Source organism: Myxine glutinosa, chromosome 3 (assembly GCF_964187855.1).
Source record: "Myxine glutinosa chromosome 3, kmMyxGlut1.1, whole genome shotgun sequence".
NCBI lineage: Eukaryota > Metazoa > Chordata > Myxini > Myxiniformes > Myxinidae > Myxine > Myxine glutinosa.
The window spans coordinates 65689584-65712251 of record NC_136263.1 but is presented as its reverse complement, the minus strand read 5'-3'; the positions used below and the strand labels follow the sequence as shown (position 1 = coordinate 65712251).

General features: G+C 45.1%; 1 protein-coding gene across 5 annotated transcripts in view; it reads left to right on the top strand.

Annotated features, from left to right (window-relative positions):
* LOC137423490 (thymus-specific serine protease) overlaps positions 1-22668 on the top strand; it is a 182526-nt gene that overhangs the window by 21492 nt on the left and 138366 nt on the right. For 3 of the 5 annotated variants that reach the window (XM_078774144.1, XM_078774146.1, XM_078774147.1), the window contains one exon: positions 16606-16818. The exons of the other annotated variants lie outside the window; for them this stretch is intronic. In XM_078774144.1, coding sequence (XP_078630270.1) covers positions 16606-16818 — 213 coding nt within the window. The remainder of the gene's footprint in view (positions 1-16605; positions 16819-22668) is intronic. 5 annotated transcript variants of the gene reach the window in all.

The window sequence follows — 22668 nt, the reverse complement described above, 5'->3', positions numbered from 1 at the left end:
TTGGGTAAACGCGGCTCGATTCGGAACCGCTATAATCGGGTTAGCCATTGTTAACAGCTCGGATCGCGGATCGCTATCCGCTCGGCGCTTCCACCTGATATCCGTGATTCGAGTGGGAGTTATTCCCTCGTTTCCAATCGGCGTTAGTACTTAGGTAGTAGTGAATCCCTAGGCCTTAAAACCCTACCTAACGCTGCCCGGGAAGGACATTATAACTTCCAGGATTGCGTCGGCCAGATCAAAGACAAGGGGATTAACCCCTTCTTCATAAGGGGAGAGCCGACGTCGGAGATCCGCAACGATATACAGACTTGGCATTTAATATGGAATATTTTTTTTGTGGGGGTGAACTTACTTTTCAAGATGTCTTAGAACCAAAAGTTCATTGGAATTATGTTGAAATTATTCTAGATTTTGTTAATGTGACCTTTAAAAGAAACAAAAACCACATTTGACATTTCGAAACAAATAAATTGATCCTTGAAAGTGATGTAAACTGATATCGAACTCAATTCATGGACAGTACTGTGTTAAACTTCTGTACGTTTTCCAGAAGTATCTCTTTATTTTGGACATTAGGCAAAATTTTTTTTAACAAAAGCAAAAGTTAAATTACGACTGGGATTACGGACAGTAAAATTACATTTCAGTACTTCGTGTAACCCCCACGAGCATTCAGGAGAGCACGTACACGTTGAGGCATGCTGTCCACGAGATTTGCCAAGGTTTGGACAGGAATCGCTTGCCATGCAGTGACAATAGCCTGCTGCAATTCTAGCACAGAGGTCGGCTGCTGGTCCAAGTGGTCGATTTGACGCATTAATTCTGCCCACAAGTTCTCTTTCGGATTCATATCCGGGGACATGGCAGGTCACTCCATATCCTCTACACCACTGTCAGCAAGAAAGTGTTGGATCATGTGAGCACGATGAGGCCATGCATTGTCATCTTGGAAGACAAAGTTTCCTCGAAAGGCTGCACGAGCAAATGGAAGCAATGTTTCTTCCAGAATGGCCCTGCACTTGAACTGGTTCAGGTTTCCATTCAGAACAACCAGGTCAGTTTTGCCCCCTGCATGAAAAGCAGCCCAAACGGTCACCCCACCACCTCCAGCTTGGCCTCTTGGCACTATACAATCTTTGTTGTAGGATTCATGCACTTGTCTGCGCACTCGGACGCGGCCATCTGGACGATAGACCAGAAATCTAGACTCGTCACTGAAGATCACGTGATTCCAGTGTCCTGGCTACCATTGACGGTGCTATCTGGCCCACTGCAATCGGCACTGGCGGTGTTGTCTGGTCAGGCGTGGCTTTCTCAGGGGACGCCTGGCACGATAGCCTGGTTGAACCAGTCGTTGGTTGACTCGCCTTCTCGATACAGGCACATTTGTCAGTTGCTGCCACTCAGCCCGAAGCCGATTAGCTGACTTGGTACGGCCATTGCGGACTAACCGGTGCAGCTGGCGATCAACCCTCCTTGTGGTTCTGCGGGGACGTCCTGGCCTCGGTATTGGAGTGGGGACACCCCTCTGAGCATTTCGTTTCAGGATCTTTGACACCTGACCATGAGTGATGCCATACTGCCGAGCAACAGCACGCTGCTTCATGCCGTAATTTCGTAAAGCCACCATTCCATGACAAACAGCATTGTCAAGTTGACGGACCATCTCCAGAGGAAGCGGCAATAACTTTTGTATATATATATATATATATGTTGGAACCCATCTGTGGATCGGTCCCATCGGCGGATGGGTCTGACCCATTTGCGGATCCGCAGATGGGCGACCCATCTGTGGATCCGCAAACGGGTCAGACCCATCGCTGAGGGCCTCATAGAATCACATAGGGCCTCATAGAATCACACTGAGGGCCTCATAGAATCACATGATGCGTTATTGTGTTTATATAATTGACAATGCCCCGATTACGAAGCCACACCTTCATCTTTAGCTTCGGGGTGATTAAGGCATGCCAGAAATTGCTATATAAACAATGGAGAGCTGAGTCTGCCAGTGCCACCAGCGAAGTAGACCAGCGTTTTTAAATGGAGCGACATTATCTTATTTTTATCTTATCGACAAACGGTTATCGACAAACCACATGTCACGGACTGCTTTATAAACATTTATGACATCAATTGCTTATTTTTAGGTTCAAATAAACATACTCATCCACCATTGATGCATACACATTCCTTCAAGGTGAACAACACATCCGCAGATGGCGCAGACCCATCGGCCGATGGGTCTGCATTGTCATTTCTCGTGCATCCACAGATGGGTCGCCCATCTGCGGATCCGCAAACAGGTCAGACCCATCGGCCGATGGGACCGATCCACAGATGGGTTCCAACATATATATATATATATATATATATATATATATGTATATATATATATATATATATATATATATATATATATATATATATATATATATATATATATATATATATATATATACATATATATATATATATATATATCCAGACTTGGCATTTAATATGGAATATTTTTTTTTTCTTAATAATAATAATAATAATAATTCATTTATTTTGTATAGCGCTTTTCAAGAAGCCCAAAGGCGCTTAAAACAACCAGGTGTGGGTTTATTTTCTGAACTCAGTATATCAATCTGGTGAGTTTCTTTTACCCTTCGGTGATGTCTTTGTTGAAAGAACCAGGTCACTGATTGTCTTTCGCAGCAAGAAGTCAATAACAGGATTATATCACAGGTGGCGTGACAAAATGTAAGGACAGGTACATTTGACGATTGGCTTCACAATCGGGTATATAAGGGTTGTTGCGTTCTGTATTAGTGTAAAACAACTGCTGCACGTCTACAAAATTTATTGCCGCTTCCTCTGGAGATGGTCCGTCAACTTGACAATGCTGTTTGTCATGGAGTGGTGGCTTTACGAAATTCTGGCATGAAACAGCGTGCTATTGCTCGGCAGTATGGCATCACTCAAGGTCAGGTGTCAAAGATCCTGAAGCAAAATGCTCAGAGGGGTGTCTCTACTCCAATACCAAGGACAGGACGTCCACGCAGAACCACAAGGAGAGATGATCGCCAGCTGCACCGGTTAGTCTGCAATGGCCGTACCAAGTCAGCTAATCGGCTTAGGGCTGAGTGGCAGCAACTGACAAATGTGCCTGTATCCAGAAGGCTAGTCAACCAACGACTGGTTCCAGCAGGCTATCGTGCCAGGTGTCCCCTGAGAAAGCCACGCCTGACCAGACAACACAGCCAGCGCCGATTGCATTGGGCCAGAGAGCACCGTCAATGGCAGCCAGGACACTGGAATCACGTGACCTTCAGTGACGAGTCTAGATTTCTGGTCTATCATCAAGATGGCCGCGTCCGAGTGTGCAGACAAGTGCATGAAGCCCCAAACAAAGATTGTATAGTGCCAAGAGTCCAAGCCGGAGGTGGTGGGGTGACCGTTTGGGCTGCTTTTCATGCAGGGGGCAAAACTGACCTGGTTGTTATTTTTTTTTTTTTTTTTTTTTTTTTTTTTTTGTATACAAGATCGAGGCTCGTGAAAGAGCGAACATTAATCACACAGAAAGACAAACAGACACATAAAACAAATAACATCGGGAGCGGTAGACAAGATGGGGAGAGAGGGGGAAGGACACAAACACAACATTTGAGAGCAGGGACCGAGAGACATGGAGACATCGAGAGATCTGTGGGAGGGAGAGGGCTTTGGGGGGGGGAGGCATGTGAAGGGGGGGGAGGCATGTGAAGGGGGGGGGGGGGTGGGAGAGGTATAAACATATGGACACTGCCAGGATTTCCAGGAAAGAAGTTGGAATTTCAAACAAGGTGGATCTGGGGTGAATTAGTGGGGGTAGAAAAGATCAAGGTTATGGATGGGGGAAGATAAGAGATGGTGGTGAACAGCTGTTTTAAAGACCTGGAGGGAGGAGAGGGATTGAGGGGAGTGTGGGAGTTTGTTCCACAGGCGGGAGAAAAGAGGAATGAAAGAGTGAAGGTGAGCAGAGAGCCGAGATTTCGGCAGTTTAACCATCAGAGGGTTGCTGGCAGATCTTGTGCGACCTGTAGGAATATTTGGGGGACAGAGCACAGAGAGAGCTGGGGGAGCAAGGCCGGAGAGGAGTCAGTAGAAGACAGAAAGGCCACCTACCTGCCTGCGGTGAGTGAGTGAAAGGCCCTCAGAGATAGCTTCATCGCGGGAGATTCCAATGATTTTGAAAGCTTTGGATTCAACAGCGTGAAGCCGAGCCAGGTGTGAGGCAGGAGCACCAGCCCATAGGGGAGAACAGTATTCCATTGAGCTGCGGATGAAAGCCTTGTATGTGGTGAGGAGCTCAGGTGTGCCGAGGAAGGACTTCGCACGACGGAGGATGCCCAGTCGGCGACTGGCTTTGGAGGCCAGCTTGGAAATGTGGTTTTCCCAAGAAAGATCATGGCAGATAGTGAGACCCAAAAAGCTTGAGTGACAGAACTTCTTGGAGAGGATTGTTGAGAAAGTAGATGGGAGGGTTGTCCAGTCGATCTTTTCGGAGAGACATAGTAAGAGAGTGAGATTTGTCAGGATTGAAAGACATGTTCCACTTGTTTGACCAGTCTGTGATTTTGTCCAGGTCTTCAGAGAGTGAGGAGGCTGCAGACTGCCGATCTGAGGGAAGAGGAATGGAGCGGCAGAGAGTGGAGTCATCAGCAAAGAGATAGAGAGGATTTTCCAGAGAGTCAGAGAGATCATTGATAAAGACCAGAAAAAGCACAGGGCCCAGCACACTTCCTTGGGGAACTCCAGCCTGAACAGGAAGGGGAGATGAGAGAAATCCATTCAGGGCCACACGTTGACTACGACCAGAGAGGAAGTCCGCAAGCCATGCATGGAGATTTCCATGGATACCATAGGAGGAGAGTTTGGTGAGCAGAGCTGGGTGCCAGACCGTATCAAAGGCCCTTGATATGTCAAGGGAGACAGCTCTGATTTCCTGTTTGGCATTGAGGACCTCCATCCATTGTTGAGACAGCAGAAGCAGCATGTCCAGAGTAGAGTGACCTGGTCTGAAACCAAATTGATGATCAGAGATCAAGCCATTGGAGAAGAGGAAAGATTTCATATCCGAAGCAATGATGGATTCCATGACTTTGCTGATAATTGGGAGCAGGCTGATTGGTCTGTAGTTGCAAGGATCTGTTTTTGCACCTTTTTTGTGTAAAGCGGTAATGTTAGCTGATTTCCAGGATGCTGGCAGATGACCTTGAGCAAAAGATAGGGTGAAAAGAACAGAGAGAGGGTGAGATAGAGCGGCAGAGCAGGATTTTAGGACCCGTGGGCTGATGCCGTCTGGTCCAGTTGCAGAATCAGAGTCGAGGTTTGACAAAAACTCCTCCACCTTGTCAGGAGAGAAGGACACAGAGTCCAGGAGCAGTTGGGTTCGACTGGGAAAGGTGGGAACAGAGAGAGATGGGTTTGGGACTAAGGATTTTGAGGCGAACACAGAGTTGAGGCATTCGGCTTTGTCACGTGCGATGTCAACTGTGTGGCCATTTGAGGTAAGGGAGGGGATGGAGGGGGAACAAACACCAGAAACGGATTTGACCAGACGCCACCAGGATTTGGAGGAAGGAGACAGGTTTGAGAGTTCATTCTTGAGTGAGGAGAGATAGTGCTTCCTGGCACTCCTGAGGGTAGACACACACTTGTTCCGAGCTTGGTGGAAGGAACTGAGATTTCCTTCAGTTGGATTAGCCTTCCAAGAGGCAAAGGCAAGTTGTTTCAGGGCAACTGCCTCACCACAAGATTCAGTGTACCATGGACGGGAGGAAGGGTAAGACAATTGAAGGCGAGATGGGATAAATCTGTGCATGAGAGAGATCAGTTTGCTTTGGAAGAATTCCCAGGAAGAATTGATGTCAGAGGCAGTGGAGATGGGAGACCAATCCAGACGATTGATGGCTGCTTGAAGACCGTCCCAGTCGGCCTGAGTGAAATGCCAGACTCGTCGACGCTGAGGAGGCTCTCTGAGAATGGCCAGAGAGATGTCCACTTTGACAAGCACATGATCAGAAGAACCGATTGGAGCAGAAGAAGAGCAGCAGACATTAGCAGGGAAGTTTGTCATAACCAAGTCTAGAAGAGAAGATACTCCATTGGCTGAGATCCGGGTCGGGAAATTGACAGATTGTGTCAATCCCAGTGAGTCACAGAAGTCCTTTGCTGAGGTGCCATGACTAGTGAGAGAGGAACCCACACCCAACCAGGTGGCATGATGACAGTTGAAGTCACCACATATGAGGAAGAGAGAGTTGGGATGAGTGGATAGATGTTGGTCCATGTTGTCAGACATTGAAATGTAGATGGAGTCATCACTGTTTGGGGGACGGTACAGAACACATATGAACAAAAGGTGGGAGCGGAGAGGAAGCCGTAACCAGAGGTACTCCTGCGGGTGAGGAGGAAAGAGAGCAGTGCAAGGAGAGTGAGGAAGAGAGTTTTTGACAAAGATAGCCACCCCACCACCAGGCCGAGGCTCAGGTCTATCATACCGGAGGAGGGAGTAACCAGGAAGAGATATTAAGGAATCAGAGACATCTTGAAGGAGGAAAGTCTCTGTTAAGCAGATCAAGTCTGGATTGTCAGAAGCAACCTGTATGGAGAGATCAGTCAGGTTTGAGCGAAGGCCCCGGATGTTTGAGGTCCATACCGTTAATGAAGAGAGAGGGGGAGCATCGGGTACAGGACAGGGGAGGGGAGGAGTAGGGTAAGATGAAGGATGAGAGGGGGAGGTAGGGAGAGCAGTTGATAGTGTTTCAGATGTTGCAGAAGAGTTCCAAGAAAGGGAAGGATGAGGAGGATGAAAGGTTTGATGGTGAAGGGATGCGGCACAGTGAGGGGTTGTTTGAGGGGGGGCCGAGGAAAGTAGAAGGTTTGGGGGGGTGGAGGTATGAGATAGAAGGGAGACGAAGTGGGGAGGAGGCAGCTTGGAGGAGGAGGGGGGAGGAGAGAGAATTGGAGAGGAATGGTATGGGGGGAGAATTGAAAGGGAGGGATTGGGGGGGAGTTTTGAAGGGGAGGAGTGAGGGGGGAGTTTAGGAGGGGAGGGGCAAGGGGGGAGTTTTGGAGGGAAGGGGAAAGGGGGGAGATCAGGAGTGGAGGGGCAAGGGGGGGGATTAGGAGGGGAGGGGCAAAGGGGAAGTTTAGGAGGGGAAGGGCAAGGGGGGAGTTCAGGAGTGGAGGGGCAAGGGGGGAGTTTAAGAGTGGAGGGGCAAGGGGGAAGTTTCGGAGTGTAGGTGCAAGGGGGGGGATTTGGATGGGAGGGGCAAGAGGGAGTTTAGAAAGTGGATGATTAATGAAAGACGAACATTGATAACAAATTGGGTTTGTTGTGATTTTCAAGTTAGCAATCCGATTCAGAACGATGGAGGAGGGATGGAATGAATGTGAATTTAGACCATGTAGTGAGGGAGACGTATAAGATATTGAATTTCTTTTTTTTGAAGTGGAATGAGTTGGAGAGGAAATTGAGAAAAGCCTTTTAAATAGGAAGAAAAACAGCGTGTTGTAATATACCACTGAATAAAAAACAGAAGGGGAAAGGTTAAACATATTTAAATAATATTTAAACAGAACTATGAACAATCTTATATGCACAAAAATACCAACGGGGGGAGAGCCGAGAGGGACCACCACGAGTCACGTGAACAGGGCAAACGGTGGATGGCAAGGAGATAATGGGGGTGGGGCGAACAGCACACCTGGACAGAAAATACAGGATGAGACAACAGTACACGTGGAGAAAATAAAATAAATGTTTTTGTTTTTTTGGTTTTTGGGGGGGGGGGGGGGGTGGGGATTTAGAACGTCAGACAGTATTATGTTCGGGGTAGAAGGGAAAAAACCAAGAGCCAAGCAAAACACGCTTGAGTTAATAAAACACCGACGGGGGTACAACTACAAGGCCACACACGAGGAGCAGAACACGATTAATTAAATACGAGTTACAGGAAATTCAAACCAAAACTAACTATAATCAAACAATATCGCATGGACGATAAAATAACGAGTTGAAATTTGACAATCTATCTGGGGAAATGGGGGAGAAACACGTGGTCGAAGAACGAACGAACGAATAAGAATGAATAAACGAATGAGCACAGAGAAGGTAATGTCTTTTTTTTTTGTTTTTTTGAGTTGAGATTTACATAAGGAAGTAGGCTTTGGGGTGGAAAGACTGCGAAAACAGAGAACAAAAGTTATTGGATCACAAACGACAGGCGCTGAGAGAAAAACAAAGCCTCAAGGTTGTACAGTGTACACTGTACAAGACCTCAAGACGACACGAATTAACACGATTTTCAATACAGGTATGAAAGATTTGCACCGAAAATCTTTGACGGGACAATATACGTACATACACCATAAAAGAAATACAGTTATAACGAAAATACAAATTGGAACAATTACTTAACTTCGAATGGCCAATTACTTATGAATGGAAACCTGAACCAGTTCAAGCACAGGGCCATTCTGGAAGAAACATTGCTTCCATTTGTTCGTGCAGCCTTTCGAGGAAACTTTGCCTTCCAAGATGACAATGCATGGCCTCATCGTGCTCGCGTGATCCAACACTTTCTTGCTGACCGTGGTGTAGAGCATATGGAGTGGCCTGCCATGTCCCCGGATATGAATCCGATAGAGAACTTGTCGGCAGAATTAACGCGTCAAATCGACAACTTGGACCAGCAGCCTGCCTCTGTGCGTGAATTGCAGCAGGCTATTGTAACTGCATGGCAAGCGATTCCTGTCCAAACCTGGGCAAATCTCATGAACAGCATGCCTCAACGTGTACGTGCTCTCCTGAATGCTCGTGGGGGTTACACGAAGTACTGAACTGTAATTTTACTGTCCGTAATCCCAGTCGTAATTTAACTTTTGTTTTTGTTAAAAATTTTTTGGCTAATGTGCAAAATAAAGAGATACTTCTGGAAAACGCACAGAAGTTTAACACAGTACTGTCCGTGAATTGAGTTCGATATCAGTTTACATCACTTTCAAGGATCAATTTATTTGCTTCGAAATGTCAAATGTGGTTTTTGTTTCTTTTCAAGGTCACATTAACAAAATCTAGAATAATTTCAACATAATTCCAATGCACTTTTGGTTCTAAGTCATCTTGAAAAGTAAGGTCACCCCCACAAAAAATAAGATTCCATATTAAATGCCAAGTCTGTATATATATATACTGTATATATATATATATATATATATATATATATATATATATATACTGTATATATATATATATATATATATATATATATATATATATTATATATATATATATATATATATATATATATATATATATATATATATATATATATATATATACTATATATATGTATATTGTTACGGACTTGGCCTTAATGATTGTTGTTATGAGTAATGAGTATTGTTGCTGGTTCGAAGTATTCTAAATATTATGCTTATTGTGACTTAAGGGAAAGGGTTGTTGTGAGTAAAAGATTTAAAAGCGCTCCTGGTAAAATGTGGCCGGAAATCCGGATCGAGACCGGAAGAGGTGGAGCGAAGAAAAGGAAGTGGGAGGAGATCGGAAAAAGAGGTGGTGGTGGAGGCTCCGGGCCGAGCGCTCGACGTACAGTGTGAGGGAACCTTGCGTCCTTGAAAGGAAGTTCGGTCGATAAGAAATATCGCCGGAGTGCGGGGAGCCTGTGTCGCCGGGTACTCTCATTGAGGTCCCGGAGGATCCAGGCCTTGAGAACCCGGGTTGGAGTGAAAGCCGTCCGCCATTTTGGCCATGCGAGCACCCTGCAGGGAACAGGCTTTCGTCGTGTCGGCTGAGCATTATTCCCTGGCTGGATTGCCGGAGAACGGCTGTGCCAGAAAGGGACACGTGAGAATTATACGGAGGCTCGCGGGTTGAACCGCATCATGTACGTCGGAGCGCAGCTTTGTGAGGTTCCTCGCCACCGCTGTGCTGCTGGGGGGCTGAGCCCGTGACCTCGGGGTCGTCTCGCTCGTCCACGCCTCAATTGACCACCGGGCCTCGACTCCCTGATCGCGGGAGCGCACAGAGACATTGGGACTTCGCCTTGGAGGGGAGCAGAGACATTGGGGGAGGTGCCGTGAGTGGGGTTAAGGGGGCTTGACAAGGATATTATCGTAAGATTTGAAAGTAGGGGTGATTGCCCCATTGCTGTATGGCTCTTTGTGTGTGATTTATAATATTGACTGGTTTGCTTTTAACTTGGTGTGGTTGCATCATTGGTTCGGCTGTTTCATTTGCTGGTTCCATTGAGGGACGTTATTTGCTGGGTTTCAACCAGGGATAACACATCTTTCTGCCGGGGACCCTCTCGGGGTTCGGAGGTCCACCGAGACCAGAGGTAAGGGGGGGGGGGGGCGTAACAATATATATATATATATATATATATATATATTGTAACGGATTTGAGAAGTGTAACGGATTTGAGAAGTGTAACAATTTTGAGAAAGTGTAACGAATGTGAAAAGTATGGTTTTGTTGTGTGTAACACCCTCGTAATGTAAAGAATGGTCGCAGCTCGTCCTCTTAGTTAATTCCATAAACCTACACACAGGACACGATATATCCTTTTAAATAGTTAGTCCCTTATTCTCTGTGTAGGCTAAGGATGTGTTTCCCACTAGTTTGACTCTTCATTGCACCGAATTAAATAAGAGTAGGCCCTCCGACGCCCCATGGCAGCTTCCAAGTGCCAGGTTTGCACTTTGCTGCATTTTCATCTGCCGTCCACTTTGCAGCAGTTGACTCCATTACGCACGAGGTAACGCCGAAGAAGAAAGGCGGGTCTCCACCTCGTCATAGAGGGGAGGAGTAAGTCGGCCCCGCTCATCCAACCCAGAACGAGGGGTTTGGCTTGAGGGGGCGGAGAGAGAACGTTTGGGGAAGGTTCGAAAAGGGTGAAGGGCGGGGCCTATATAACCCGCTGCGGATGCTCCCAAAAAGGAGATAAGGAGAGAAGGGATGAGTTCTGGGTCCAGGAGATGCGCTGGAGGCGAGCAGGTGTGACCGAGCCGCCGTGAGACGTGCCGCGCTGCAGGAGAAACGGACCGGGGCAACGCAAGGAGCGCACGAGGCAGCAGTACAGAGAAAGGAACTTCGCCCACGCAGTTTGGGACCAAAGCTCGGCTTCTGGACGGCGGTGCCTTCTGGCCCGACCGTGCCCAGCACCCGCTGAACCTTCCTTGCCTCTGAAAGCCACCCATCTCCAAGCCATTCCTTCCTGCCTGCATTTTCCCGTGTAAGTGTGATCGTCCGTCTGTCTTTAATGTTGTCCTGGGGTTTATTAATTAAGCTTGAATAGGTAAGCTAATGATTTCACTGTGTGTCTACTCCTTCCATTTTCTGTATATAACCGACTGCTCTCGTTGCTTTGGCTTGTGAAAATACTTAATAAATCCTGTTATTCCTCCGTACTTCTTCTTCTTCTTCATTCTCGTTCGGTCGCTTTAGAGGTTTCCATATTGAGTAGCTGCGGCGCGATACGGCCAAAGTTTGGGGTGAATCGGGTTTTAGTCAGGGAAGCACTGTTCGGTCGCGGAGCCTCCGCTCGGCAAACATACCATCTTTAACCGCGTACCGTAACAATATATATATATATATATATATATCTATATATTCATATATATATATATATCTATATATATATATATATATATATATATATATATATATATATATATATATATATATATATATATATATATATATGTAGGAAGTCCATTTAGACTTCCATATGTGACAAGGAAGAATTGATTCGATTTTGTTGAAGATCCGAATTCCGGATACGAGAGTAAGTTATTCTTCACTATTAAGAGATGGGGCCAAAAACAATATATAGCACGATACTTCAAAACTTTGTGGATGACTTGTAACAAAACTAGGTGGATGAATTGGTTCGGTGACAAGAACAATTTTATGAGATTTTGGTTAAAGGTCTGGATGCAGATCCGGCCTATCAGTGGGATATAAAACGTAAACTGTTCAGCCTGGTGGAGATATGTACTCTACGAGTGCCGTTCTTTGCTTGTGTACTCCTTCTGTGCACTATTATATATTTTTCTATTGATGAGAGAATTGTTACTATATATAATTTTGTGTTCTCCTTTCATGTCTATCACATTTTATTCCGCTGCGCTGGCAAAGTGAAAAGCAGGGTTAGGCATTTGTTGGCGTACGTGTGGCGTGTCTGAATTTTTAAAATTCATTTTCTCAGCAACCGTTGGTCCGATTCACACGAAATTGTACCATCGGAGCTCCTCCACCTGGTATAATTTTTTTATTCATAATTATGACGTCATAGGTCACGTGGAATGGACGCCGTCTTGGAAATACGTTACACCTCTATATCTCCCAAACCTCTCAATGGAAAAAGTTGAAACGAGGCTCATTGTGTGAAGAACTCCCTATGGGGAATAAGATATGTTTAAATTTATATGAGAGAATATAAATTATATTAGAGAATATAAATGTATGATTTAATCGCTCACGTGGTCTGGCAGCCATATGGGATCGCAATAAATAAATAAATAAATAAAACATTAAAAAACAGAAGAGTTGCCTCACACCAACTTGACTGCGCAGGTTAAGTATTCTGTGAATAACATCTATTTCTATAGGATTCCTGGTCTCATACCTTTGGAACAGCTACATTACAGTTCCAAGTCCTGCTTATTTTTCCATCCCGGAAAAATGGGCTTTGAAAACGGGCATTTTTATGAATAAACAGACACTAATTTTTGTTCCAAGCAAATTGATTTCGTATTCCAACCAAGTAAATCAATTACTAGCTTTCCAATGGTATCATTTTTAAAATTTTATTCTACGATAGCAAGACCCCTTTGGAATAAAGCATCATGGACAGACGCGTCACCTTTTAGTAATAGCTTGTGCAACTCCCCATTCCCCCCCGCCCTTCCCATGCCCCATCCCCCCTAGCCCTCTCCCTCCCACAGATCTCCCGATGTCCCTGTTCTCTACTGTTGTACTTGTGTGCTTCCCTCTCTCTCCCCATCTTGTCTCCCGCTCCCTTTATCATATGTTTTATGTCTCAGTTTGTTTTTATGTGATTAATGTTAGCTCATACACGAGCCTCGATCTTGTATAAAAATAAAAGGGTAATCACAGTTCGAGATACAAATAGAAAAGCAACGCAACATTCTGGCAGTGACTTCTCCTATCAGATGCATGGGCTCAGAAATTTCTTGGAAAGTCTAGACTCTAGATGACATCACGTATCTCTGAAGGCCACAAGACGAGCTTTAATATTTACACTGAATGATTCATATAAAGTCATTTTCAAAGTCATAACAATATCGAAGTTGAAATATTTTTAAAACGCATTTTCTATCACTCTACTATATTTCTGTTGTCCTTTTGCAGGACAAATTCTCTTGGAAACGAAAGCTCGAGTGATTATACTTCTGTGGCATTATAAGGATGTAATCCCTTTTGGTGAGATGTATTTGAGGCACAATCTGACCCTCAGGACATGGCTGGGTTTCATTGACACTCCCTTCATTAAAATGCCCCGCTATGCATCGGTCTACCAGGGGGCTCTGGGATTTGAGATGAAAACAGGTTTTGTGCCAGATCTGAAAGAGTTCTTGAGCAGCCTTTTACCGAGGCAACTATCATTGACCGAAATAATGGCTACGGTGCATCAATTCAATGGAAGTCTACTGGAGAGGTTGGAAACCCCAAGTGCGGTACAATAATAATGTGGCAATAATAGCGATACACCTGATGATGCTTCTGCTGATTAAAAAAATTGTTTTTCCTGAACAGCAAACATGACTTGAAAGGAAATAATCAGGAATGTGATCTCCATGGCTCGAGTGCAATTACTCACACCATTCCATCTCTGGAGGTCACCGCATGTCTTGCCTCCAGTAACAAATCTCATTCTCTTGATCAATTGCCCACCCTGAAGGCAATTACAAGTGAGCTCGGTGCAGAAGGAGGTCAACCTTTAACGGACAGTAAGATTATTCCTCAATCATTAACTCAAAGGAACTTCTCACATGGAAAGATTCTCACCACGGAAAAGGACTCGCAGCGACTCCTTCCACTAGATGCCTGGGCTGAGATCTTCAATTGTACATGGGGTGCCATCGGTGAGGATCGAGCCCCTTGTACTGGGGCCGAAAGCCTGCGAGAGACCACCAACTCGTTCACAGACGTGTCTCGATTCCAATATGGATTCACAACGTACCTGGCTGTCTACACGGTAGCCTATGCCCTACGAGACATGCGTGCTTGCAGTCATGGACAGGGACCTTTTGAAAATGGTTCCTGTGCTTTGCCTTATGGATTTGAGCCCTGGCAGGTACATCACATACAGCATCTGGATTTTCCTTGTATAACTAATGCATCGTCTCCAATCTGCTTAAATAATCCAAAACGACTATTGTACGATTCGACGTTCTTTATCAAATGTGCTGGCTGTAAAAATGATAATCATGCTTAATTCATAGGTGAGTTGTGATGAGTACATTGGTGTATACTCCTTTTATGTGTCTTGCTGTGAAAGCCTGGACATTTGCAAAAAAACAAATCAGTACAGGATGAAGATGGTGGGAGTGGGTGATAGAAAGTTGAGTAAGGTCCTCAAACTTAGGCCACTGGTGTGTGTGTGTGTGTGTGTGTGTGTGTGTGTGTGTGTGTGTGTGTGTGTGTGTGTGTGTGTGTGTGTGTGTGTGTGTGCAAACTTGAAGCCTCCATCCTGAATATGTTTGAAACTGCCATCTTTCAGTGAAGACGTGTACTCACGTGCATATGTTTGTATGTGATATACAGTGCCTTCAGAAAGTATTCACACCTCTTGACTTTTTCACATTTTGTTGTGTTACAGCGTGAATTTCAAATGGGTTAAATTGATGTTTTTTTGTCATTGATCCACAAATAATACCCCGTAATGTCAAAGTGTAATTTTACTTTTAGAAATTTATCTAAAATAATTAAACGTACAATACAGAAATATCTAATTTAGAGAATTATTCAACTCCTTCAACCCGCTGAGTCAATACTTCGTAGAAGTGCCTTTGGCAGCGATTTGAGCTTCGAGCCTTCTTGGGTATGTCTATCAGCTTTGCACATCTGTATTTGGGCAGTTTCTCCCATTCTTGTACATTTGCTCAAGCTCTGTCAAGTTGGATGGGGTTGGCATCGGTTCAAAACGAGTCAAAACAGAAATCTTCGTCTTTCCACAGATTCTCAATGGGATTCAAGTCTGGGCTTTGGCCGGGCCACTCAAGGACTTTCACGTTTTTGTTCTGAAGCCTACCGAGTGTTTCTTTGGCTGTATGCTTGGGTTATTGTCCTGTTGGAACGAAAATCTTTGCTGCAGTCTGAGGTCTTTTGTACTCTGAAGCAGACTTTCCTCAAAGATTTGCCTGTATTTGGCTCCATTCATTATTCCCTCCATCCTTACAAGTCTCCCAGTCCCTGCCACTGAAAAGCATCTCCATAGCATGATGCTGCTACCAGCATACTTCATGGTCGGGATGGTGTTAAATGGGTGATCAGCTGTGCCCCGTTTCCGCCAGACATAGTGCTTTGTATTCAGGCCAAAGTGGCCAATTTTGTTTCACACCACATAATATTTTGCCTCATGCTCAGAGTCTTTCAGATGCATTTTTGCAAACTCTAGGTGTGCTGTCATGGGCCTTTTTCTCAGAAGTGACTTCCATCTGGCCACTCTCCCATAAAGCATATATTTGTGAAGTGTTGCAGAGACTGTTGTCCTTCCGGCAAGATCTCCCACCGCAGCCAAAGAATGCTGTAGTTCTGTCAGTGATTATTGGGTTCTTGTTCACCTCCCTAACAAAGGTGCTTGCTCTGTTGCTCAATTTGTTCAGACCGCCAGTACCAGGAAGAGTTTGTGTAGTTCCATATTCTCTCCATTTTCTAACGATGGAGCTCACCGTGCTATTGGGAACTTTCAACACTCTATAAATTGTTTTATACCCTTCCCTAGATCTATGCCTCCTCACAATTCTATCTCAGAGTTATACGGCCAGTTCCTTGGACTTCCTGGTAGAGTTTCTGCTCTGACATGCACTGTCAGCTGTGGGACCTTATAGAGAAAGGTGTGTTTCTTTCTAAACCATGTCCAATCAATTGAATTGGTCACAGGTGGGCTCCAATCAGGTTGTAGAGACATCTCAAGGATGATCAAAGGAGGATGCACCTGAGCTCAATTTGGAGTATCATTGCAAAGGGGTTGAATACTTATTGACTCTAGGCGTTTCAGCTCTTCATTTTTCATTAACCTGTTAAAATTTCTCGATAAAAAATTCCACGTTGACATTGCGGGGTATTGTGTTGATCGGTGACAAAACATTTAAATTTAATCCAATTTAAATTCGGGCTGTAACACAACAAAATGTGAAAAAGTCAAGGGGTGTGAATACTTTCTGAAGGTAATGCAATTACATATTCAATGTTACATGCCATTTCCTGTAATTGGTCGAATTTCCATTGTACTGTACTCACAAAAGTTTTCTGTCATACCAAGCACAATAGTAATGAGTCGATTTGCCTCTTGCCTGCAGCTTCTGTTGTACATTAGAAATGTGAGGTTTACAAACAGCTTGGGAGAAGAGCAGTGGTTCGATGAGAATGGAGACCCTCCACCCAGATACGAACTTGTGAATGTGAAAATAGACAACAGGACTTCTGTGCTCAATGTGGTAGGGTCGTTTGACTTAAACAAAGGCCTACAAGTGGACCTTCCCCAAGTGTGGTGGAACAGCGAGTGTCAGGAGGTGTGAAAGTTATTTTATTTTATATTTTTGGTTGTCCATTCTGGTTGTCCATTGTTCTGTTTATTTCACTGTTTGTACATTTATTAAAAGCTTTCTTGTTCCATATCAGCCTTCCTTTCACTCTGGTGAATAAGTGAACTTGAAACCTCTATCATGAATGTGTCTGAGCCTATAACCATCATTCAGTGACAACAACATTTTGATTGTCTTTTAGCCTCTGTTGGACTTAGTCTGTAACGAGGGCTTATGGATTGGGTTTCGGCCGTCCGTCTGTCTGTGAGTGCGTCTGCAAACATATATCGGACATGTATGGACCAATTTCGTTCATCCTTTACACAAAGACAATACATGATGGTACACATATGCACATCATTTGTTTTCCAGATCAGGTCCAAGATGGCCGAATGGTGGCCATTTCTTTAGTTAAACGTGTCCCCAACCATTTCTCGGACATGCGTCGTCTGATTTTGTTCAAACTTGGCAAAAGCACAGTACAATATGGCATACATGTGCATCTCACCTTATTTTACAATTCATCAAAGATGGCCGACCGGTAGGCTGGCGGCCATTTTAGTTGTAAAAATCCCAATATTGAACATGTCCTCAACAATTGATTGGACATGCATGGACCGATTTTGTTAAAATTTGACGGTCGGATATCAGGTGGAAACGACATTTTATATCTTTTTTTCCTTGTTCAGTGTCCTTTCATTATTGCACAAATAAGCATTTCACCCTTTCGTTGAGGTGGACTTTCATGCGTCAGTGTTACGGATTCGTCACTTCCGTTGTTGTGGTTTTCATCCACTGTAAACATTTTTGATTCCATGTACTATTATTGTTGTCGTTTAAGGGAGATAGAGATTACTATTTTCAAAAGGTAAAAAAGTTAATGTTTTAAATGAAACCAGAACCGGACGACGACGAAGAGGAGGAGGAGGAAAAAAAGGCGGAGCGAGTGAGTCGGACAAGAAGCCTAGCTGCTTCGAGGTCTGGAGCGAACAATTGACGAACGAGGGTCAAGAGTGAACTTTGGGTTTCCCGGGAAAGGGATTCCTGTGACAGAGTTGTCATCGCTGTGACAGATAAACCTGCGTGACAGGTTTTGCGGTTGATTCCGGAGAGAATCATGAGAGTGCCGTTACGCCACGAGAACGGGCCGTCGGCCATTTTTACCTCGCGCAGGACTTGCGCTTCACTCAAGGTTTTTCATCTTGCTTCAACCATTTTCACCACATTCAGACATTAATCTGGTGTGTGTGTGTAACGTGGCTTTTGAGTGGGAAATCTACGGTTCGCCGATTTGGAGCCGTGGAACCTCCATACCCGAGGGTGTGATTTCCCGGTCGCCTTGAGGGCGCCTTTGCGCAGCTTTGGCAGCGGGACTGTGACTGTCATCCGAACGGGATTCTGGTCTCGATACGACATCGTTCTGACGATCGCTGGAGCGGATCGACTTTGGCTTGATGCCAGAATAGAGACATTGGGGAATGTTCTTCTTTTCGCTCACTTGGAGCACAGTGAATTATATTGTACGAACCTATAGGAAATATATATTGGTTATACAATTGATTACTATTGTTGTTGTACTGTTATTCTTGTGTGATCTTAATACAATACTGGTTGGTTGGTAACAATTGGTGTGGTTTCACCATTGCTCTTTGACATACAGAATAACACATCTTTCTGCCGTGACTCCTCTCGGGGCCCGGAGGTACACCGTGACCGGGGTTTGGGGAGGAGCACGTAACAGAAATTGGGGGCTCGTCCAGGATAGAATTCCCTAACATTCCCAAACTTCCCAAATTTGGAATTTTTCTAACATTCCCAAATTTTTCAAAAAAAAAAAAATTACAATTTTTTGTGTGAAGGTTAACAGGTGTTAACTGATAGTCACCATAGTGTTTGACCCAGAAAAGTTTGCGGCGTCCCCTAATGAGGCACAGTTCCAAGCGTTAAAAAGATCGGAACTCTTGATATTGGCCAAATATTTTAACTTGGAGGTCCGAGTTAATATGAAGAAAGCAGAGATGCAGACATTGGTGGTAGAATCTCTGGTGGGACAAGGAACATGGAAAGAGGTAGCCTTGGATTGGTTACCCGAGGAAAAAGAAAATGTGGAGCTCCGGAAAATGGAGATGCAATTGCAGAGCCAGAAAAGGTTAAAAGCAGCGGAAAGGAGAGCTAAAAAAGAACACGAGGAGAGAAGAGCAGAGGAAAGGAGAGCTGAAAAGGAACTCGAGGAAAGAAAAGCGGAACAGGAACGAGAACTCGAGGAGAGAAGAGCAGAGGAAAGGAGAGCTGAAGAAGAAAGAAGAGCAGAGGAAAGAGCAGAGGAAAGGAGAGCCGAAAGGGAGTTAAAGGAATGTGACATGGAGTATCAGAAGGAACTTAAACTCAAGGAGCTGGAATTAATGGGAGAACGGAGAGAAGTAGTATCCATGCCGGTTAGTTCAACAACTAGTCAGAACACTTGGGATGTTGGTAGGCATGTGAGGCTGGTTCCACCCTTCAATGAAAAGGAGGTAGCCAAGTTTTTTTTACACTTTGAGAAAGTGGCTCAAATGCTAAAATGGCCTGTGGGGACCTGGACTATGTTAGTGCAAAGTGTTTTGGTGCGTAAAGCTCAAGATATCTATTCGGCTTTACCGATTGACCAATGTGCAGATTATGAGATAGTGAAGAAAACAATTCTCAAAGCCTATGAATTGGTCCCTGAAGCTTACCGGCAAAAATTCAGGAATGCCAGGAAGAGGAAGAGTGAGACCCATGTGGAGTTTGCCAGAATGAAGGAAACCATGTTTGATAGGTGGTGTGACTCGAAGGAGATTGGGAAAGACTTAAACCTGTTACGACAATTTATCTTGGTGGAGGAATTCAAACAGTGTGTCCACGCGGACATTAAAGTACATCTGGATGAAAAGAAAATACCAGAGTTGTATGAGGCAGCAACCGTGGCAGATGACTATGCCTTGACACACAGGATGGGGTTCCACAAACCTAACTTCCCACCTAGAGTTAGCCAGGGGAGTTATGGTAAATCAGGGGCGGAGAACAAATATTCATGGAGGCGGCCGAGAGATGACTATGGGGACAAATCTGATACCACGAATTTTAGGGATCAGAAGACTACAGTTCCAAGACAGACTTATCTTCCGGGGGGCCCGAGGCAGACCACGAGTTTTTCCTCCGGGCCTACTTGCGCCTTTTGCAAGAAACCTGGGCATTTGATGTCCCAATGTTACGCCCTGAAAAGGAAAAATCAGGAGCGGAGTCAGACTAGTACAACTCCGAATGCATTGGCCAATGCGAGAAATCGTCCTTGGAGGACAGTGCCTTGTGAAGGTTCCCATGCCAAAGTTACGGCATCACAGAACGACCTTGTTCAAGAGGGTTACAAACCTTTTATCTCAGAGGGGTTTGTGTCACTGGATGGAGACTTAACGAACCAGAGACCTGTTAGGGTATTGAGGGACACAGGAGCACATCAATCTTTGATGCTTGAGGGCATTTTGCCATTGTCAGAGAAGACGGCAACTGGTGTTAGTGTTCTTTTACAGGGGGTTGGTGGCTGTGTTAAAGCTCCACTTCATGCCATCCATTTGAAGTCTGATTTGGTGTCAGGACCGGTCACCGTAGGTTTACAAGCCACTCTTCCTGTAGAGGGCATCTCTTTCATTATCGGGAATGATTTGGCCAGTGGTCGAGTTTCGGGTAATCCAATGTTGGTGGAAAAGCCCAGTATGGAAAATAACACCGCACAGTTAGGGCAGGACCCTGGTGTTGGGCTAGCGGCTAGGGTGCCGGCTTAGGATCCTAGGATCCTGGGTTCGAATCCCGGTCGATCGCTGAATTAACGCCAGGGGGGTTGACTCAGCCTGTCATCCTTCCGAGGTCGGCTAATTGAGTACCAGTTCACTGGTAATTCCCTGTTTGTCGTTAAAGGCGGCAAAAAGGGTTGGCGTCAGGAAGGGCATCCGGCCGTAAAACATTGCTTCAAAAAGGGGACCAAAAAACAACAACAACTATGGTTCCCGAAAAAGGCCAACCCCCGCTTTGCGGGGAAAAATGGCCTCTAAAGGTGGTTTTTTTTTTTTTTTTTTTAGTTAGGGCAGGAGATTCCGGGTATCTTTCCGTCCTGTGCAGTGACACGTGCTATGGGTAGGAAGCGCTCTGAAGAGAAGGAGAAGGTACTGACGTCACGCTTTGCACAGTCACTTCTTGTCGAGTACCCTGAAACTAAGTGTCAGCACACACAAGTCATGGATGGAGGCAATGTTGGCAAGCTCTTTGTAGGTGGACTGAACTTTGACACAAGTGAAGATGTTCTGGACTCTATCTTTGGCAAATATGGACCACTCTTGGAAGTGCTGCTGATAAAAGACAGGGAGACGCAAAAGTCGAGAGGGTTTGGCTTTGTCACGTTTGAAAACACAAAGGACGCCAAAGATGCAGAAAAGGATTTGAATGGCAAGGATTTGGATGGCCGGACCATAACAGTAGAGAAGGCAGGCCATGGGCGTCGAGGGGGCTACAGAGGAGGAAAACGTGGAGGTAGTTTCAGGGGTGGCTATGACTCCTGGGGTGGGAGTAGTAGTTTTGGTGGCGGCCGCAGTCGTGATTACTACGGAGGCTCCCAGCAGCAGCAGCGCAGTTTTGGCAACTCTCGACGGGATGACTATTACGGTGGTAGCCGAGATGGGGACCGCTACTCACGTGACTACAGCACCCGACTCTACAACCGTGATTATGATTTTTATGATCAAGAGAAGAGTTGGAAGCACTGAGTGCTCAGGAGCACCCGAGCCAAGATTCCTACACGGATTAACCCGTGAACTCCACGTTCCCAAATGCGTCCATGCAGTGAATACTACAAGGTCTCACCACCCAACCACCATGAAACCTGGCTCTCAGCTCGGCCTCCTTCAAAAAGTGCTATAGATTTGCTTTGCTTTGGATTCACTGATCACAACCTCTTAACCTTCATTCAAAAAATGAAAAATAAAAATCAGAGGTTGATGAGATGGAGTTTGGCTTTGCAGGAATTCAACTTGGAAATTGAGCATGTAAAGGGCAGGGACAATGTCGTTGCTGGTGCTTTGTCCAGAGTGAACTAACTTTGGAAATTTTTGTAGGTTGTTTGAAGTTTTGTTGCTTTATTTTGGGGAATATTAATTATTGTGACTCACGTGAATTGATCATTTGGGTGTGAGTTTTACTTTTGTTTGTTAAAAGAGTTTTTGCCTGCAAAGAAAGTTTTCACTATGTTCAAACTTTCTTTCTTGAGGGGGGGAAGTGTTACGGATTCGTCATTTCTGTTGTTGTGGTTTTCATCCACTGTAAACATTTTAAAATCCATGTACTATTATTGCTGTCATTTAAGGGAGATAGAGATTACTATTTTCAAAAGGTAAAAAAGTTAATGTTTTAAATGAAACCGGAACCGGACGACGACGAAGAGGAAGAGGAGGAAAAACAGGCGGAGCGAGTGAGTCGGACAAGAAGCCTAGCTGCTTCGAGGTCTGGAGCGAACGATTGGCGAACGAGGGTCACGAGTGAACTTTGGGTTTCCTGGGAAAGGGATTCCTGCGATAGAGTTGTCATTGCTGTGACAGATAAACCTGCGTGACAGGTTTTGCGGTTGATTCCGGAGAGAATCATCAGAGTGCCGTTACGCCATGAGAACGGGCCATCGGCCATTTTTACCTCGCGCAGGACTTGCGCTTCGCTCAAGGTTTTTCATCTCGCTTCAACCATTTTCACCACATTCGGACGTTAATCTGGTGTGCATGTGTAACGTGGCTTTTGAGTGGGAAATCTGCGGTTCGCCGATTTGGAGCCGTGGAACCT